This window comes from Lingula anatina, chromosome 9 (assembly GCF_051362555.1).
Source record: "Lingula anatina isolate TDL-2025a chromosome 9, LinAna3.0, whole genome shotgun sequence".
Classification (NCBI taxonomy): Eukaryota; Metazoa; Brachiopoda; class Lingulata; order Lingulida; family Lingulidae; genus Lingula; species Lingula anatina.
Window position 1 is genome coordinate 8,598,378 of NC_141775.1, and position 21,118 is coordinate 8,619,495.

The 21,118-nt window shown below is 38.6% G+C and overlaps 1 protein-coding gene across 4 annotated transcripts in view; it reads right to left on the bottom strand.

The window, feature by feature from the left end:
- The window catches only part of LOC106155120 (uncharacterized), a 45,004-nt gene extending 26,359 nt beyond the window's left edge, over nucleotides 1-18,645 (bottom strand). The window contains exons 1-2 of one of the 4 annotated variants that reach the window (XM_086995995.1): nucleotides 18,564-18,645; nucleotides 4,041-5,496 (exon numbers count right to left, since the gene is read on the bottom strand). In XM_086995995.1, the coding sequence (XP_086852121.1) occupies nucleotides 4,041-4,251 (211 nt within the window). In that variant the 5' untranslated portion in view covers nucleotides 4,252-5,496; nucleotides 18,564-18,645. Of the gene's footprint in view, nucleotides 1-4,040; nucleotides 5,897-15,921; nucleotides 16,177-18,563 lie in introns of those variants that run through there. The other 3 variants (XM_013529795.2, XM_086995998.1, XM_086995997.1) reach the window with 3 other exon arrangements.
- Between the last annotated feature and the right edge of the window lie 2,473 nt (nucleotides 18,646-21,118).

Below are 21,118 nucleotides of genomic sequence, written 5' to 3' on the forward strand. Positions count from 1 at the left end.
CAGCCCATCGATTGAATACCACATTAACTGTTCACGTGCCAGAGTAGATCGGCTCAGATCATGTGGAAAATACAGATATACATTTACCGGAGATTCTTATTGAATTTCACAGCAATAATGTTAACAGCTATATTTGGAAGTTCACAATATTCAGTATGGTAGAAGAAGGGATTTTAGAACGCCCACTCAAACGCGCTTGTGTAATTTAAGCAAAGCAATTGTGTCAGACAGAAAAGTGACATTTGCCTGTCTTCTGGATTACGTTGGAGATTATAACTTCGTATTAAAATTACGATGGAATATTGGAACGCCCAAATACTCATGACGATTGCATGTGAAGAAATGTTTGATTCTGTTTTGTTATTGTTGATAATTGTTTTGGAAGGAACATATTCATGACTGTCAAAGGTTGTCGACGTAACGCCTCTGGTAAATTGGGATTTTATGCAATTGCTGCTTGGCGGAAATTGGTATTGCTTTTGCTAAATCAAGACCAAGGAAAGCGTCCAAAGAGTGCAATGTTATGATTTAAGAATACAGTGTAGTCAGATAATAAATGCACTGTATTTGAAAACATATGAAAAATGAAACCCATGATTACCCTTAAGTCTCTGCATGGACAAATATGAATAGAAGTGAGACCAAGTGTTAACCTCAGTTGACCGGTAATGATCTGCTGTTGTCTGCATTATAATCACCGTATTCAGTGTCCGTCTTCTATCATGAGTTTGGGTTTACATAATTTGAGATTAGGTTTGAAGATATATTTTATCCAAAATTTCCTTCAACGAATTCGCCATGACAAGAATGGTAGTCCGCTAGGAAACGTATGTGTACATTACTTTGTACCAGTACAGATGACGTTCGTCCCATATACTAACCCCAATACTACGACCAACCCTAACCTATACTTATCATATAGGACCCCAGACTACCATTCTTAAGACTACCATTCCTGTCACCAAGGTTTACATATTTTTGCAGCGCCAAAGATGAGAAAGGAGCTGAATTCTTACAATCAGAACATCGTTAAAGTACAGTATGTGCTATATCCGCCCTCAACATACACCCCGGCGTCATTCCCCGCGTTAAATTGGATAATCAGAAAAAGACACTTAGTCCCAGGAACCCATTATGATTTGATGAGGAGATACGAAATCTCTATAAATTCTGAGAATTCTGGCATGTGTCAATGTAAAAATGTGTCCAGAAGACTTATTATTTTACATTAGTAAAAACCTATGTCTTACAGGTTTAAGTGTTTCTACGATGTTTGTATATCTTATCGTGTGTCGAAGCATGTCCGGGAGCACGTCTCTGGATTTTCTAATAGTGCTGCGTTACACGGACGTCAAAATACCTTAAGGGAAAAAACAGCCCAGATTACCTTGGACCAGAGAGTTAAATCACTTAGATTGACCAGGTTGTAATCCCAATGCACAAATGCCGTTTGTTGGAATCGAGACCAGTTTTTGTACTCGTGTTAAAATTCAGTTATCAGATCCGTCACAAGTGAAATGTGAAAATGCTTCTCTTATTAATTGACAATGATGTTCTTTCTATTAAATTTCATTGGAGCTGTTGGTAGAGTGGATGGTGCAATCTGGAACCTATATCAGGAAGGGATTGGTCTTACATGTATGTTTTCCACCTTAACTTTTAAAGCGCATTCAGAACACGGACTTACAGATCATCGGATCAAATATGGCGTTCCATTAAAAAGCTTGCCGCTTAATCCCCGATAAGATACTGAATAGATTCCCCGCAGGGATTACGCAACAAACATTCAAGTGGGTCGAACATATTTGATCCTTGGAACTGTTAGTCAGCGGTTCTGGATGAGCTCTTAGTCTATACTGCTGTGCTTTATGTCTACCAATACACAAAGAGAAATTAAGAAGTAATTTATATCTCTTACAATACTTATTATTCCGTAAAATAATCCACGATTATATATCCAATACACATAAAATTATTTTCAAAAGAAATAAAAACTCTGTGCAATTTTGTCGAATCTAAATCATTAATATATTAATGCGAAAGAAACTTCTTATTTCAAACCGTGCTCGAATGTTCATTTATGTTACTAAGGCAACGAATCATTAGCGGATCATTAGTATGCTGTCGACAGTCGCTCTTTATCGTTTTATCCGATGGTCCAATTAAGTACACCATATGTTGCAATGATTATACCAGAAAACTGTGTTAATAATCACCTAATTGTGCAATGACACACAACGAGCATATAACTGTGTTTTAACAAGCATGGCGGTAATGCAACATTAATAATAATGGAATGTCATTTTATCTCAGCTTTATAGAAGACTCTCTGTACATTTATGGTGAATCCGGTTGCATACTACCTGTATCTAATAGCACGAACCACAATAATAAATAAATAAATAAATAAATAAATAAATAAATAATACAAATTGCACAAGCTCCTTGATCACTTCGTACTGATATAGCTTTAATGATAACGTTATGAACACTGAACATACAGTAATGGGGTGGTGGGTCGGTGACTCCACACTCATCTCGCACAAAGATCATGATAAAAATCTCAATCTTTTAACAATCCACCACGGCTGAATACTTCACTGCGTTTATTCAGTCACTTTGGTCAAATATACCACTGTTTCACCTGACTATTTACTCTACTCTTTCCCGCTAAGTATAAAATCAATACACGGGAAATCAGAACACGAAAGCATGGCAATGGGCTTATTTCAATATTCATCGATGCTATCCGCAGAAGTCATGGGTAGCCATGTGTAACAACATATTATTGGTAGTCCACTGATTGGCCCCTTGAAAATAACACTTGGATAGATGGGGGTATGGAAATCTATGTACAAGTATACGCTATCATGCTAGTTAAGTGTGAGGGTGGTATGGGTAATTGTTTTGGTGTTTACATTGGATGCCGATAACTCAAGTGCAGGATTCTTGGATCGAATGATAAAGGTGTACAGTACGTGTATATACTGGGTGATGTAATGACAAATAGCACTGGTGTGTGTGTGTGTGTGTGTGTGTGTGTGTGTGAGAGAGAGAGAGAGAGAGAGAGAGAGATGCACGGACGCACGTGTGTACGCACGTGCGTGCGTGCGTGCGAATGTATGTATGTATTTTGTTATAAGCTCTGTGTACGCTTGTGTGTTTTTCTTGTGCATTGTTTATTAAATATTTATTTTGCCACACCGTAATATACAGGTATAATAAACTGCCACTGTGTGTGTGTGTGTGTGTGTGTGTGTGTGTGTGTGTGACAGAGAAAGAGAGAAAGAGAAAAAAGAAAGTGACGGTACTAGTTATATCGCTGTGTTATGATACGCACGATTTGTTTATTTCTGCATGCAATATTTCATATTTGAAATGTGGCTGATACATGTATCACTGACAGTGTCCTCCTCCTTCACTTTAATTTCTCGTTGTTTTCCATTGGTCTCGCTCCAGTTTATATACATGTATATGACAAAACTATACCCGCACGTGTTGAACACACGTCAGTAATTGGCTATTTTAGGCCTACAGCACACCTCCATAGCGTAGAAGAAAGCGTGTCACATTATATGTGTTTTGTTCATGTTTGTAACGGTGTGCCTGTGGTTGTTTTAGAGCGCGTGCATGTGTGCGCCACAGGAGACTTGGGGTCGTGTGTGATTATCTTCCCCTGTGTGTGTGTGTGTGTGTGTGTGTGTGTGTGTGTGTGCGTGAGTGAGACGATGAGTGTGCGCGCATGCTGTGCCCGTACATGAAGCTCCTGGGCCTGCTGCTATATCAGTGAATGGGTCTTTACATGCTTCTGTGCATTTTCATGTGTGCAAACCATGAATAGTAAAATATCTTGAACACATGCTATCCATACCAAAAAATACGTTTTATAATATACCTCAACGCAAACTAGAGCCTCAAACTAGAATGTATAGCCGCTTATGACTACAATTCCAAGCACACACACACACACGCGCGCGCGCGCGCGGGCACACACACACACACAAACACAATGCGACACTCCATTCACAATATCAACGTACCTGGTTGTAGAAGCCTTGACTGCGCCATCTCGCCGACCATGGCGAGAATTATCAAGATCACCTGATGGACGTAAAGAGTCTTGGCAAGCGTCCTTAGTGCTCCCATTCCAACGGCTGTCTTCGGTTGACTCTTTGTCAAACAGTGGTTCTGGCAATTCGGCAATAGCACCATTGGTTTTCCTAGAGGTCTCTCCGTCTCACTGACGTTCATTATTAATTTGATGCCTCTGATATGACAACAGATTGGTCCACTGACATCTAAGCATGCCTCTACACGTGCTGGAATGACGTGTCTCGATCGTCAAGCCACTCAGGTGCGCTTGACAGGCAGGCAATGTGTCAACTCTGTCTCCAGGAACACCTGCCTTTGTTTGTCGTGGTCAGTTAAACGCCATGGTTCCTTTAAATGCATCGAAATTCCCCTGCACTTCTCTGTTTATTTACGTATTGTGCGTTTAATGTCTGGTTCTATGTTAACATATCGAGCTACTAATTTGACTGTTAGTGCATATGAGGCCCTTGGTTAATTCATTCGATATGCACGGCAATTGGATATGTTTAACCTGAAGTCCATTTTAAACTGTGCATGTTGTCTGTACTTTCTACCTCTTCTCTCATCAGACTGTTGCAAATGTGTTCTCTGTCAGTGATCCGGGCTGGAATCTTGAGTCATTTTGGCACTTGCATATGACAATGACCAGGTCTTGGTAAAATACAAATGACGGCCTCCGAAACAATTGTAATTCGATAAAAAGAGAGCGGATTTTGACAAGCGTTATCAACTCCCGCAAATCCAGTTCCTTTACATAACACTAGCGTTATTGTGGTTCCCTTTCGCAGTAACAAACGCTATATCATTCTTACAAAACGTCACCACATCAATTATTCAACGGGCCAATAGCATTAGTAAGTATTTCCATTTAACCGAGGCCTGTCAATTAATGAAGTCCTGTGTTCATCAATTAACTTCCCTGAAAAGTCAACTCGTTACCACCGACGCCGCGTTCGAGGAGGCTGGATTAATGCTGATGGATTCCACGTTGAGTTGCAAATAGAAAACGTCGTATAATGTGGAACTCCTCGATGTGTTAACTTTGGCTAATACAACGGATCGTCGATATAATCCTTAACGTATATAATCCCTCCAGCAATAAGCTATGTCTTGTTTCGTTTCTAAGGATTTACGTGACAGCGTACTGTTCATGTAGATGTCGATATGAAGGAGGCTGATAATGCCATCGATGATCCTGGCTTTCAAAAGAAATGAGCTGTGGTTTTTGTTGTGGTGGGTTCTGAATCCAATACCAAAGTGGTTGACCTATAACAACGAAGCTATCAGAACTGCAGCCCTGTCTTTAAAAAAGGAAGAAAAAATAACAAGTTTGTTGTTGCTCCCAAGGTCGTTGATCGTGTTTGTTTGCTTCCTGACTTCCTATCGACGATCGAGCAGGGTAATCTGAAGCAGAAGAAATATATTGGTTATTTTTTAGACTTACACGCCGACACGCGGAGAATTGTATATCACACACCCGACACGGGTAGCTATTATATCTGCAAGTATATGACTTGGAATCGGAGGCGGAAACTGCAGTGAACAATCGTGACGGTAACGTTCACACATCGTTCCATTAGAGCGAGGCTGAACCAGTTCGTTTGACGTCTCTCTTCCATGGGAGACAAATGACAATAATGATGCAGCCTATTAATACAACCATTACACGTGCACTGACTATCCACGTTGAAGTTGGAGAGGTCACTTTCCGAGTTAATTGCAATAAAAAAAACGTAGACACTTTCAGGCAGGAAGATTGTCCATAACGACTGGGCAGTGCGCTAGTATGTTTGTACATCTTGTTACCTGTCGCCTTAAATTTCAGACTCCCTTATTTTCATTCTTACATCTACCTTCGCCCGTTTCGCCAGCCGCTATGCACTCCTTAATTATCTTGACAGCCTCTGTAAACGCGTACGGTTAGTGTTAAACAAGCCGTCATAGACGTATCTCATTTTTCCAGCTTTTATTTTCGTTCAAAGTGAGTACGCAATCTGGTAAATTTCCTGCAACTCCTTCCGGCAACCTATTGTATTTTATAACAGGAATGAACTTAACGTGCCTTTTTATTCTTTTATTCTCAAACCTTCATTTTATCAAACTGTTTTACAAGTACACCTTATTTCATCTCGTTTCTCTTGTTATTTTAATAACCTAATCAATCTTCTATTTCACAACAGTCAACAGGATAGCGCTCAAATCTACCTATTACTAGCTTGCTATTACTGGCTTTTATTTTATCTTTTGTAATAAACGCCGGAGTTTCCATGCCACGGAAGTAAATTAAACCAGCGCCGTTAAAATGTTTGGATCATGCATTTACCGTATGGCAAAGATACATATATGACTCTAGGTTATATGCCCTTGACTTTACACAGTGCCTTTTATATAAACACCTGTGTTAAGAGCGTCATTATTTACATGTTGTCATGGAAACCGTCTTGCTGCAGGAAAAAGCACAACACAATTAAAAATATCATTCACTGTTACCTGTGTCAACTGAACATCGTATTGACATTTGACAGTCTTTTCTTTGGTCTCAGCTTAATTGTCTAACAGCAGAAGCCCTTCATATTGCGCTGAAAATATCGCGTTGGAATTTAATCCTTAGACTATATTTATAGTTGTGGAAAACGTGTATCTTTTGCGGTCAGATGAGTAAAGTATATTAAATTAGATGTATTCATGTAAAATACTGATCACAGAATGGCAATGCACTAATTGTATTATTTTATCATATATAATATTGGACAACGTCATGATAATCTATATAACAGCTAGTGCAGAAATATATTGAATTGAACTGAATTGAAGAAATTACCAAACCGCTCTCACTACATTGTATCACGGTAAGGTTCTCACGTCTCCTCTTGTTTCATACGTCCTCGTATAATAACCTGCTTTTCTGTATTCTACACAACACCAGGAGGAGGCGTGCTCATCTGTTAAACTGATTGCATTCAGCGAGAGTCTCCGCAGAGTTGGATCGATGTACATAGACCAATGGTGTCTATGGAAACGAGCCCTCTAAAGCGAGAAAATAACAGCTCGCAGCTATAAGCATTCTGTGACTTTCACCCTATCGCATTTGAAAACAACGGAAATTGTCGCTGGAAAAAACTCTAGAAGCCAAAACATCATCACTGCTTACACAGGAATCTTTCCAGTGACAGAATCCGTTTCACACGCACGTTGCTACATGTATCAGGGCCCTAGCCTCCGGGGGGGGGGGGGGGGGGGGGGGGGGGGGGGGGGGGCAGCTGCCCCCCCCCTGGAATTTGGAATTTTACACACCACACCCTCCCCCCTCGGTAGCTTCGCCCCCTCGTGTCCGCTTACTGCCCCCCCCTGGCATTTTGCTCAGGCTATGGCCCTGTGTATGTCACTTGTTGTGAACTGATATGGCGCATTTAAATCTCTTGGTGTACAGAATCACACGAAAATACAGGGGCACACGAAAACACTGGTACATATAAAGCTGAGTTCCGCCCATTGCAACGTTCTTTTGCTTGTTCGAACAGTATAAAATGATCATACCAAACGTATGCTTTTTGCCTTTTAGCATTTTAGGACTCAAGAAGGTTTTAAACTAACGTGGCATTTTTGTTCAGGTTAATGGTGCTGTTGTCTTAGAAACAATTCAAACTGTAATCGAAACTCAAATGAATTATAGTTCGACACTTTAAGCCCCCTTTACACTGGGCGGCGTCCTTTCTGCGTTCCGTAGTACGCCCCCCCTCCCTTTGAGAGTAAAAAAATAATACTTAACGTGCCGACAACTGGCCGATTATTGAACATTCATTCTTTAACCAAAGCGAGGTTTTTGTCTCCTTTCTACGACCACAGCGATGCCAGTTCCATGGTGGCACAGAAAACGCAGAAAGGACGCCTTCTAGTGCATAGGGGGCTTAACCGACAACAGCAAATGTACTTGCAATCTTGAATATTGCAAATGCACAGATGCGGTGGTTAAAGGAACAACCGGTAGTTAACCTGTATGAATTCACGATCATTCAATAAACTTATGCTGAGGAAAGTATTCACAAGAAAATTGTCACCGCCTGAGATACAGCCGTCTTTACAGAACACCCACAGAAAGACTCCAGGGTATTTTAGGGACAAAAAACACGACTCAGAGTGACGTAGGCTACGACATATCCTTTTCCTTAATGAAGTAAATACATGTCTCTAGGTACCAATACAGAGTCATGGTATACGATTTTACGTTAACGTTGTCTTGGTGTTATCTACCTGCGAAGGATTCGAGAAAGCGTGCCATTGTATTACAACCGCAAAATACGCATTGTGAATTCACACCTTAAGACATCTCTGTGGTGTAGAATTCGATTTTATCTGTTGACATCTTTGCCCTCTTTTTCTTTGTGAACAGCTGAGACCCACTTGTACATGTACGTGCACACGAAATATATTTACATGATATATATATATATATATATTTATATATATATATATATATACACGGTATATATATATATATGCAGATATGTTTAATGTATATTTTTCCAACTTCCTATGCATAAAACACCTTGTTGGAACAATTGTATGGGAACAATTACATGCTTTCTGTCACTCGTTGTACGTATTGTATGAATCAGAGGGAAATGCTAGAGATATGAATGATGGATAATATCAATTGCTTCTTTTTCTTTCTTTCTTTCTTTTTGTGCTCAAAATAAAATAATCATAAGCACTGTTGAAGCTGATAAGACTCAAATAATACCACTCAGCTTGCGCAGAATAATGTCAAAGGATGATTTTAAAAAGATTCTCTCTTTTTTTTAATTTCATGGTTGAAGTTTTTTTTTAAGCATGAATCTATTAATGTAATGTTGAATTTGCCCTTCAATTTACACACATAAATACAATTATTATTATTTTATACCCTTCGAAATTAAAGGACGACAGTAGACAAAAACTGAGGACGACTCCACGATGTAATGCCATGCATTATCCAAGTATATTAATTCAGGCCAAGAAGGGAAAATTGTCCAACAAGTATGTACAACCTCCAGATCGCTGTGAGAATGCATACAGGTGATCGGCTAGAATTTACAGAGAAACACGCGTTAATATGTATGTTTTTCTCGGAACACTGTTAGTTTACCGATGTGGGACTCTTGTTATTAGAAAACATTGAAACGCCCGTCCACAAGTTTGAAAACGACAGCAGGAGAGTCTCCCAACATAGCCCAATCTACCTAGTACATTTACACCTGGGTAAACAACGGTCTTCTCTCACCTTGAAAACACAAACACAAAACCAGTGTCACCTTAGAAGCAGATGATCAGATACGTTTAATTCAATACTGTCATATTTAACGTGAAGCCAAAGGTGTTGAATTAAAGGTGTGGAGTTACTTAAAACAGTGTTGGGCGTTTACCGTGTTAATTAAGCTCTCTCGCGTTACAAGACTTCCGCTCGATCTTCCCTAGGATGTATCTGTAATAACGTTTACACCTACAACCTGTTTGGTTCAATTCAATAGCACAACGCGTGCATGGCATTAGGAAGAGTTTGTAAGTGGTGCTCTTGTTCTGTTAAATTTACGCCGTTTATCATATCGCCTGCTACTTGTTTCTGCCCTGTTGTGATGCAGAATAGTAGATCGACCGCATCGAGCTCGCCTGGGGGCGGAGGCGTGTCTGTTAAATCGAACCTATAAGCTTCAACCACCTAAGCTTTTCCCGAAAAAATAAACGTTCAAAACAGAGCCGAGTAGAGCTTCAAACCAACTATAAAACATACAGTATAAGGCCCACGGAGAGTGTTTTTATTTTGTTTATTTATTTATTTTCTGGGTGGGGGAGGGCTGTGTTACATTCTTTATCCCATCTACTATTATCAGCATTGTTTTGTTTTGTCTTTTGAGATTTAACAAAGTACCTCAACGGGTTTTTTTTTATTAACCACAAGCAGAATTCTGTGTAATTCTTTGAGAATCTAATACAGTTGAGAGAACTGTCTGTATCATCTTGGCACGTACTTTTTTATAATCATCTTTTTTCTGCTGGCCTCACAATGTATTCTGGTATATACAGCTACACGCGCCGTTAACACTATACTGAAATGGAGCCCGCTCCTAATGCGCACCTTCCAAAAACCAATCCACATGCCACTGTCTACACCTAAACTCTCTACAGTTAACACTACAGTTAGCCTTAATTGTCTTTTCTAAATATTTCTATGCAGATGCCAGCATTCCACCTAAAAACCAAAATCGGACAAAAGATTCGCGCGTAAATTCGGCGCGTCCGAGAGCCTATAAGGGGCAACCGTTGTTGAATTAAGTGAGTTTAAATGCTGGAAAATGATAGATGCGATTAAATCTACAATTCTAAATCACAGAAATCAATTGGCCTGCTGGCTCAGACTACTTAATCCTTGGGTGTACTTTGTAGTGTATTTCAGCTGTGCTCCACGTGCGTCATTGGGGCGACTACGTATATATTTATGTAAATATAGTACGGATAGTGTACATTGAAGTCTATACATATAAAAGCAACAACTAGGTAATTTTAGATTTTGACAAGATGTGTAGTTTAAAGACTATACATATAAAAGCAACAAATAGGTAATTTTAGATTTTGACAATTGTTTAGGATAACTAGCATTGTCGAATTCAACGTTTTTCGCATAACGATCACGTGTGCCTTAAGAGTTTGCACTTTAGTTCGTATACATGTAGAGGCTCTATCAAACAAAAATTCTTTCGATATGAAAAAATTGTATGTCTATATGAAACAAGTCTCTAGCATTAAGCAGTATACTGTTTTACATCAATTTTACAATTTTTATTTGGATCAATATTAAGATGGATAAATCGAATAAAACGTTCGGAACATTTACATTAATAAAGCAATTTCTATTCATAGCGTTTTCTATCGGGTATTTTTAAAATATTAAATAGCTGGCTCAGACTACTTAATCCTTGTGTGTACTTTATACATGTAGTATAATTCAGCTGCTCTCCATGTGCGTCATTGCGGCGACTACGTATACATAAATGTAAGACTATACATATTAAAGCAATAAATGTTTCATTTTACAGTTTGACAATTTGCTATAGCTTGTATAGCTTGTACTGACAAATTCAACGTCTTTTGCATAGCAATCACGTGTGCTTAAAATTTACACTTTTGTTCGTACATGTAGAGACTGTACACTGTATCAAAGAAATCATATTCTTGTATGTTTATATGTTTATATAAAATATTTCTGTAGTATTTAGTAGTCTACCATTTTTATATCAATTGTACAAATTTATCAGTATCAATAAAAAGATGGATAAATAAAATAAAACATTCGAAACATTTACATTATCTGTAATAAAGCAATTTCTATTCATAGTCTTTTCTATCGGGTATTATTAAAATATAAAACAGCTTTAAGTGCAATGCTTTATAAATGACTATGATTATCTGCCCCAAGTTAAAAAAGGCATCCTCCATGACATATTCGTTTCGACGATCGTCATTTCTCGGCAATTTTTGTTTCCTTGCTGACCTACGCTTTGTTAAGTAGCGAAGTTTTTTGAGTGCGCAGTTCCTGAGAAGGAAACAGCCAAATTAGTTTTCAAAGTGCACATTCCTTTGATGTGTTTGTTTACAGCTCAGGCAACGTGGAGCATTTCCTATCCAAACTATGAGAAAATCAATCGAGTTTAATAGTGAAAAAAGGTAACTCCAGATGGTACAATTATGATATTGCTCGCATTAAGCTGTAACTGTTGTCTGAGCAGTGAACCCGCGCCGCCGCATCCAGGGACCCATCTCACTTTTAGATTCGTTTTATTATCTAAGTTTACACATAGGAACTTACGTTTTTCGGCGGGCTTCGTCTAGACGGCTTAAATCGGATAGCCGACTATGACTACGACTTTGCGATTTATGATCAGTCTCACAATTTAACGAACATTTGGTAAACTATAAATGTACAAATGTAATTGGTTAACACTGATATTTATAGACCATCGTCACCACTAAGAGTAAAACAATGAACATTGCCAAGACAATCAAGACAATTGACAATAGCTCTGTAGGGTATCAGTAAAACAGCTGAAAAAAAGTAATCCCCCAAGTAGCAAATTTATGAAACGCATTTTGCCAGGCTTAGGCTGGATTCTTAGCAGTCTCCTTTCAAACTGACTTTCACCGTTTTGCTAAGCAAGCTCCGGGGGAAAGGGGCAAAGGGCACGCGACAATGTGACAACACGATGCCCAACTCAGAAATCCCCACAGACATCTGAAATAACGAATAGAAGGCTGTGATTCAGAATGTTATCTGTTTCAAAATAAACATACAATAAAGCAATTTAGACAGCAGTGAATTATATTCAGTTACTTGATAAATGTTGTTTTTTTTTTCATATATAAATGTTAAACACTAGTGAACCGCATTCACTGGGGTACAGGCGAAGATGGCCAAGCTAATGAGCTTCTCTCTTCATTGCCGTGTTGCGTTTGACAAAAGTTGACTCCATAACTCGCATTGCATGTAGGATTCATGTCGGAAATAATCTTCTTTTATACAAATCCATTCTTTTTTATGAGGGTGTTCAATCTCCGTGTTTTTGCTCGCTCGGTGCCCAGCAGGCGATAGTAACATTACGAGCAGACGTAATTCATTTGAACGAAAACCACCGATAATTTTCAGACGGTTATCATGCAATTGCCGGATCCCCCTAAAAAACTCATCATTTTCTAATAATGATTCACAGAAAAGTGCGATGAATGAGGTAGGGAGTTAAATAGAGTTCAAATTTGACACTTAATCTTATCCAGATTTATTTATTTATTTATTTATTTATTTATTTATTTATTTATTACAGCCCTAATCGTTAGTGAGAAATTTAAAGTTTTTTGTTCCTGGTAAAACGTGATTAAATTTTGAAACATTTCAAGTTACAGTCAAATGGTTCAAAACAGGCCATATAGATAACGCACCCCAGAAAGCCTGCAAGTCGACAAGTACAAGGTGTTAAATACTGTAGGCAGGTACCGGCACGTGTAGCAAACTATCTGGGCATACCGGTACCTAGAATAAACTCTTGTCCAGCAGTCTTCTTGTTTATTTGACATAAAACCAAACAGGAAAATAGGCAGAAGGATTTCACGTGGATTTACGCGCAATTTTCGTCCGCTCTAGGTTGAAGGTCAGACACTCCGACGCTGACCCTTAGAGGGCGTTCACGTTCACACATATCTCGGACCTGAATCGACACGAACCCGGTCCAATTCACGTGTAGTCACATATGGCAGTTGGGGGATTGGTTGCATACTTTCCGAAGAGAACACAGAATATATTAATTCTAACCTACTAATGATTTATTGCAATCTACATGTATGTACTTCCTTCACGCCAACTGACCCTAGCCTTGGAAATCAGCCATCTCGACAATTCGAGACCTAATTGGGCTAAAACTATATGTGTTTTGCTCTGTATTTTCCACTATATATATATATATATATATATATATATATATATATATATATATATATATATATATCATTGTTATTTTTATTTTAGCAAGAGTAATCGACGTGTACGAGGCAACACTATTGATATTTAAATCTGCTAGCAAAGAATTCTGTCCTGAATAAAGGCTTTAGTGAGTTAGTATATGATGAGACAATCCACAATTTGTGTTCCTATCTCCAACTCCCTCTAAAGGAAAGTCATGTTTATGAAAGGATCATTAAACTCTAGGCTTTTCCCTCGCAACTTCCTCATTCCCAATCCTAATTACGTCCTGTTGTTCTTTCTGTGCACGTAAACGGAGTGGCTGAGTGCATTTATAGCGATGCTCATAATAAAGCTTTTCTTAATGTGTTTTTAGCAAACTGCAGAACTGCTGTAATCATTGCAAAAAATAACTTCGCTAATGCACGTTTTAAGTAACTTTTATCAAAAGAAAATTCATAAACCACATGGCGCATTAGGGTGGAAAAAAGTTGGCTATCCCATCCTTGTGCTTTCAAGTTAGGTCGGCAAAGTAAGCCTTGCGTCTATTTTTATCTTTTATGCCCAAAATTTATTATCTTGTTTTGGCACAAGAGGTACATCTAAGACTGCATTCCCACAGATTTAAATCGATCCATTTGGATGGACCTAACTCCCTGGGTGTTCACGCTTAATTGCCGTCAGTCGAGCGCGCACTATAGTTAATTACCCCCTTACAGCTTTTAGTACGCGGGACAGGCATTTAAGCCGGCTAAGCTAACAGTAAACTAGTGAGAATCCCCACGGGGATAGATCGATCTAAAATATGTGGGAATGCAGTCTGAATTTGATGGAAGCGTCCAGTGACATAAAACCGACTGAATTTCCGCTTATGTTCCCACTGCCAATTTGGACATAATTGTGATGATTCAATTGATTACTAATCCTGCATTCCTTACACAATTTTGCAACAGCGTCTGTATCCTTAACGACATCAGGTGCATGTTTAAGAAGCATATCGTATCGTTGCTAAAAATACCAGGTCAATATTAAAGTTGAAGTTTTTTCCCGGTCTTTTTTTCCCTGACACCTGTTATAACTCTCAGTGTTACATTGTCCTACGGGTTGCAGTATATAAATTAGTGGTTTTAAACAGGAATGGTAACATAACAATATTTCTCCGACTCTCAGTCATTGTTAAAGTACAAAAAGGGTTCAAGTCAGTCAAATGATTAGACTAACATGGTGTATTCCGCAGACACAGAGCGGTATACTTTATCGATACAGATTGGTCTGGCCATATCGTAAGAGAAACATCCTAAATGGTAAACATTGGAAAAGAACTTGTAAACGAACCCCCCCCCCCCCCCAACCCTCTAGGCGCAATTACGTGTTTGAACTCTTTTAAAGTGTACCGATCCGATACGGACTGCGTTAAATGATCCGTCCTTGGTCTATCCACTTACGGGTTAAATAATTGCACAGCTGAAACCATGTATTGTTTTAATCCCTCAGGACACCGCCAACCATTGTTTTGTTAACCCACATAATTAACAACAGGTGATTTATAAACCAATCATTGAAATTACCCTGATGGTATTTCCCAGATCGCTTTGGGAGGTAGCTTTAGGGAAGAAAAAACGTAATTTTGAAAGGCAAAATACGCAGATTAATTACCAAGTAATGTGCAGAAGCCCAGAGAGGCATTTTTTCTTTTTCTTTTATGAGACACAAACTAAATGTCTTCAAGTAGTAAATTGCTAAATTGTTTACGGTTGCGATCAGCAGAGCTTTGGGAATGAAAAGCAATAGACTGTGTCATAAATAATTGCGAAGCGGCTATTAACGAAATGAGACGAATTGACGAATATTAACGAAAAGAAAAAAAGACAGAGGAAGGAGACGTTTATTTTTTTAACCCATGTTCTAATACTTTGAAGTCCCTTTCACTGCATGAGCTCCGGTCCGATGCGACAAAATAAGGCAAACATTACCGGATTTGAGAAAGACGTAAAATAATTGGCCTATAGTGTGAAAAGGTATATAACAGAACGGTTAAATCTAGTGCAAGTAAATACAAAAAGAAATGCAGCGCAATCCGTCATGATTTTAAAGAGACCCACTTTCTCGCTTTTTGAATCTAAGCATAATGTTGATTATTTAAATTAATATATTTCTGATACCTTAGAATACCAAACAATGCCACCATTTCTCCACTATATTGGACATCTCAAATTATATGTATATAAAAGTGAAAAAAGGAGAGAGATAAGCTCAGTTATTATTCTACGAGAGAGAGAGAGAGAGAGAGAGAGAGAGAGAGAGACAGAGAAAGAGAGAGAGAGAGAGATGGTTTCACGTCAACTTACCTTAAAAACCAATCATGAAAAATTCCAAATTTGAACTCCAACCATTTCCCGCATCAAAAGTTGCTCGACATGTTTCAACCATTCACGTCGTTTATGATTTAGTGTCTGTTCTAGTGTCTGTTCTTATTGTGTTAGAGCTATGCATCCCATCATCAGCGAAATCCCCTCGCTAATTACGTCTCTTCTTTATCCACTGAAACATATGATCTTTGTCCGTTCAATTAAAAGGCCAGCTAACACGGCTTAGCACGTGAAGCAATGTGCATATTTACCGTAAAGCTTAGAGTCCCGTTCAAACTTAGCTAAAATAGTTCAGAGGCAAATCGGTCGATGTGACGTCTGTTCGAACTAATCAATAGCAGTTGCAATTAACCCATCGCGCACTTGGATTTTAATCTTTGAACCATGGCAATGATCGGTTCGTTTACGCATACATTTTATGTAAATAGTTTAATTACTTTGGAACAATACATTCCATCAGCCTCATACATACAGTAAGATCACATATACATAGCAGATCTGATACACGCTGGCTAATTCGATAAGCGTTACCTACGGCCGTAAAAATCACCGGGAATCGATCCACCTGAGGGTGGTGTGAATGTGTCCCCGGGAATCAATACACATTTCCCGGAGCCGTGGCTAATGAGTCTGACTGACGACTGGTTGAGCCGGAGACATAATATGCCTCATTGTGCTTTAAGCCTTAGTGTGTGTGTGTGTGTGTGTGAGAGAGAGAGAGAGAGAGTGTTTGTATGTGTGTACATGTGCGTGCTCGCGCACGTGTTGTGTGTGTTGAGGGGGTGTCTTCTTCTTATTGTCTACAATGGGGATACAATAGCCATATAGTGTATACTCAAATGACAATGAATTAGAAAAGGAGCACCGGTCACGAAGAGAGTTTGGCGATTTGGCGATTGGGGGGGGGGGGCTTTCTTGTCTACAATGCATGATGATCTACATAGAGTATATTCAAATGACAACAAATAAAGAAGGGACACTCTGCAGTAACACAAAGTACTTGCCACAGTAGATTATCTATGTAGTAATACTATTGTGGTGCAAACCTTTCTCATATAATAATGAGAAGTATCAATGCTCAAAGTACATGTTGTCTTTCTAGGAATTTGACTGTTTTATGTGCACCGTCACTGTCTTCTATCCTATTGGAGAAAGTTATTCTTTATGTAGATAGCTGACAAATGTGGATATGCGTCTACCAGAGCACAATGACCAATTATTATTATTATTATTATTATATACGTGTTTGTACAAAAAGCCGTCCCATGACTGTCAATGTTATTAGCATTGTATCCGTTTTGTACAATGGCACCATAATCGTTGCACGGTTGGAGATGCCATCTGCTCTCTCTCTCTCTCTCTCTCTCTCTCTCTCTCTCTGTCGAGGGAGTGTTTTTTCTTAAGGTTTTTCTTGTTCGTTTAAAAGGAACTGCTATTTAATTTAATGTGAGTTAATTTAATATCAGTCAGCAGTCTCGTATGGCTTATCAAGGTACTAGTTGTTTATGTAAATAGGACTCTAAAAAAACAAATTATCCCCTTCTTAAAAATTTATCAGAGGCAAAAAGAAAGATATATATATGGCATTAAGTCCAGTAAACGCAGTCATTGATCCTAACACGACTTTTATTGACTATCCCGTTAACTTCCATTTATTGTTGAAAGTATTCTTTTGGGGAGATTTAAGAATTTCTCATCGGGAAACTTTTAAAAATAAGCAAGGAAACGGGCCATCAATTATACAGCAAGCGACAAGACTTAATGTGGCTAGATCTGTAAGAAAGTCACATTTTGTGTCAGCAAATGGGAGATAATGGCGCTAGAATATATTGATATTCGTTTTAAGACACTCTGATGTCCCCAGCGAGCTTTTAAACCCATTATATACCAAATTTCTGGATGTGGTGAAAAGTCATTCTTTAAAATGTGCTATCAAGTTTTCTCTTTAAGATTATTTTTGGCTAGCTCTTAATGTTCATAGATACAGTGCAACAATTTTTCTAAGTCTATCGCGTAATATCAAACGTCAATCGTTAATGATATTTAACGAGTCTACCACATCTGACATAGAATTACACGCAAGATTTACATTTTGCACATCGATTTTTCTCGCGTGCTTCTAGTTTCTCTTTACCTCAACAATCAAATATCACATATTCTTAGACCGTTGCGCTTTATTTCCCTTGATCGTTTTGTGCGTCTCCTATCTTTTTAAGATAAGAAGTGTAGATGCACGTTTGCAGTGAAATCACAAGACATCAGCTTTCATTTCTACCATCCCAACACCTTTAGACAAAGATCTCACAATAAAGTTGTCAGTGCTTCCATAACCTTATCTTAAATCTGACGAGCGCTTGTTTCCATCGCCCTTCTATGTCCGACAGCGAAGACTTTGAGCGAAGTCATTTTAATCGGCTACGGTTGACAGAGCCTCTTTAGAGAGCATTGCTCTCTTTATGGGCATAATCAATTTCCCTTACGAACTGATGACAGAAAGACACTTAACGTAGTCATTGCAGTACAATTGACCCCAAACAACGGGGGCGAGCCACTCAATCTAGAAGGCACGCTCAAGTGCGAGCGAGAATCGATCATAAGAAAATGAAAAAAAAGGCACTTACCGGAAAAATTCTCAAGATATATATGTACAAAGTCCAAAATTGTGTTTATGTTTCTATACTCGGGTTGTGAGGGACACATTCTTTAAATGGCGGTCGTTCGAAATCTGGTGTGAAGTCACAGAGGGGTTGGTGCCCAATGATCAAGCTCAAGGTAGCCCAGCCGTAGGTATCGACCCACTGAATGGTACGTCACGCTTATCCTATCCTGTACGAATCTAATGGAGGACGGACTCCCTGTTATACGGACTCAAGTTTTGTCACAGTGACACCGGCGTCGACTCTTAACAAAATGACAAACTGTTCAGAAAAATGGGTCGCAAATTTGTTGCAGACTTAATTTTTGCTAAGGGGGGAGTGCACTAAAATGACAAAGTGTTCACTCCTGGAGGGTATGCAGACATCACCGTACACAACCTCTTAATATACCGTGATCGGCTTTCATTTTTCAAATCAAAAGATCAATATCAGTCCACTTAGTCACCTAATCGTAATTTGAATATGGCGTGAAATTTCTGTGTGGCGGCCGATCGCCCTAAACACATCTTGCGTGTCAGAAGTCACTTGAAACTCTCCTCTATTAATAATACGCCGTTTCCAATAACGGCAAAAGAGGAGGAATTACAGAAAACCCCCTGAAACGCAGGTTACTACATGTATGAAGCGCGCAACTGTTCGAAAGATGACACAGAGTAATCACAGTGACGGGATTGTGCCGGTTTTTTGTAATGCGTATTCAGGTGAAAAAATACACGCAGAATCTTTTAGGATATAGTCTGATTTAGGAAGCATTATCGTGAATTCTTCACAGTTTCTTTGATTTTTTATCAGTTTGTGATATTTTTCGACTCATTTCTTTCCCTTTTTTTTGTCTGCTTGATAAAATGTATACCTGCCTACCTGTCTGCCCCGCCGTCTGGCTGTCAGTCTGTCTGGCTGTCTGTCTGTCAGACTGATAACCTGGTAGCTTTTCTTTCACTCCTCTCATCCGTCCATCAATCAATTAGTCCTAATCTGCATCCACTCACCCGCTCATCTATCTTCAAATATAAATTTTTTGCTGAAATGGCGGTCTTGTCATTCCTTTAATGTCCTTGTACATGATTTATCCCATCACTTAACGATCGCTTCGTAAATTATTTAGGGGCGTTATCAGATGAGCGGCAGGGCACAGGGGATTTGCACTTTAGATTTGCGATGTAGAGGAGTGAGAATGCCCCCATTGATGTCCGCTTAAAACTTTTAGTTCAGGTCCAAGTTTTTTTTTTCATGCTAAAAGTGTGCCATAAATTGTTCTTTGCACAAATGGAAGTGTCAATTTTCCTCTACGGGGTACGATTAATTTTATCGTCATAAAGCTACAGACTTGGCATTTAATGTGGAGAATTTATTCCAAATCATTTTTCTTTTTTTTTTTTGTTTTTGCTGATAAATGAAAACAATGACTAACATTGTTTTAATAACTTTTAATAATCTGTACAATGTAATTGTGACATCGATGCATTAACTGAATTCACCTAATAAAGCAAACAAAAATACGTGGCCGATTCTAAATCGTACATCAACCATGAAAAGTGTTATTTTGATCTCCACATTTTCCAAATTATAATCTGTGAAAGAAAACAACACTATTATCTGCAAATACAAGTGCTCCGTGTGGAGGGATATTTTCATTTTGTAAAATGAAATTGTTCCTGAGGTGCCCCCGGCAAATTTGAGGCAGTTGGTTTTCACCAAATGGGAGGTAGTTGGTTTTCAGAATATTCCTGCATTTTATCTGGTTAAGGTTTCCAACGATGACTTCAAATAACGAACATATTTTAGCATATTACATATATCTAACATCTTACATTTACTTTACTGTACTGAAGTACATTTTTACCTATAAACAGCACTGTCTTTGCGCGCGCGCGCGCGCGCGTGTGTGTGCGTGTCAAAAATATCCAGACTATCGACCACGGTATATCTTACCAGCAAAAGAGGCAGCGACGTTATACAGTAGCTAACCAAGTAAGCAATGCATGCATGTCGTATTCTCACGAGAACTGAATTAATCAATTGCAAATATGATTTTCAAATTAATTTCATTGCTTTCTTTAATGAAACAGGTGATGGTCATTCATGTATTTATGTGTTGCACGTTAGGGATCATTTAGCCGGGGAGTGCGAGTACCCGATCGATTTTCTGCCAAAATCTCGGGTACACGGAGCAAGGGAAATCTCTGCTTCTGGGTTATTATCAATATAAATATAAATATCAATATCAATGGACGTAAACGTCCTCCCCCAGGGCCGAATTTGAAAGTGGTTTTTGATGACTTTCAAAAGAAGAGAGAAAAGCAAGGGTCTTCTCATGACAATAAAAGCATGCTTCTTTCACAAGATTTGCAATGTTATTACATGTATAACGGGTAGAGTACATGTTAGAGATGCCAAATAGGTCCCTTATACACTTTGTTAATAAATTTGCACAAATTATTGAGTTCTTTTTTTCTTTTCTTTTTTGTTGAGAATAATTGACTTGATTACATTTGGTTTGATACATGATTTTCTTTGGG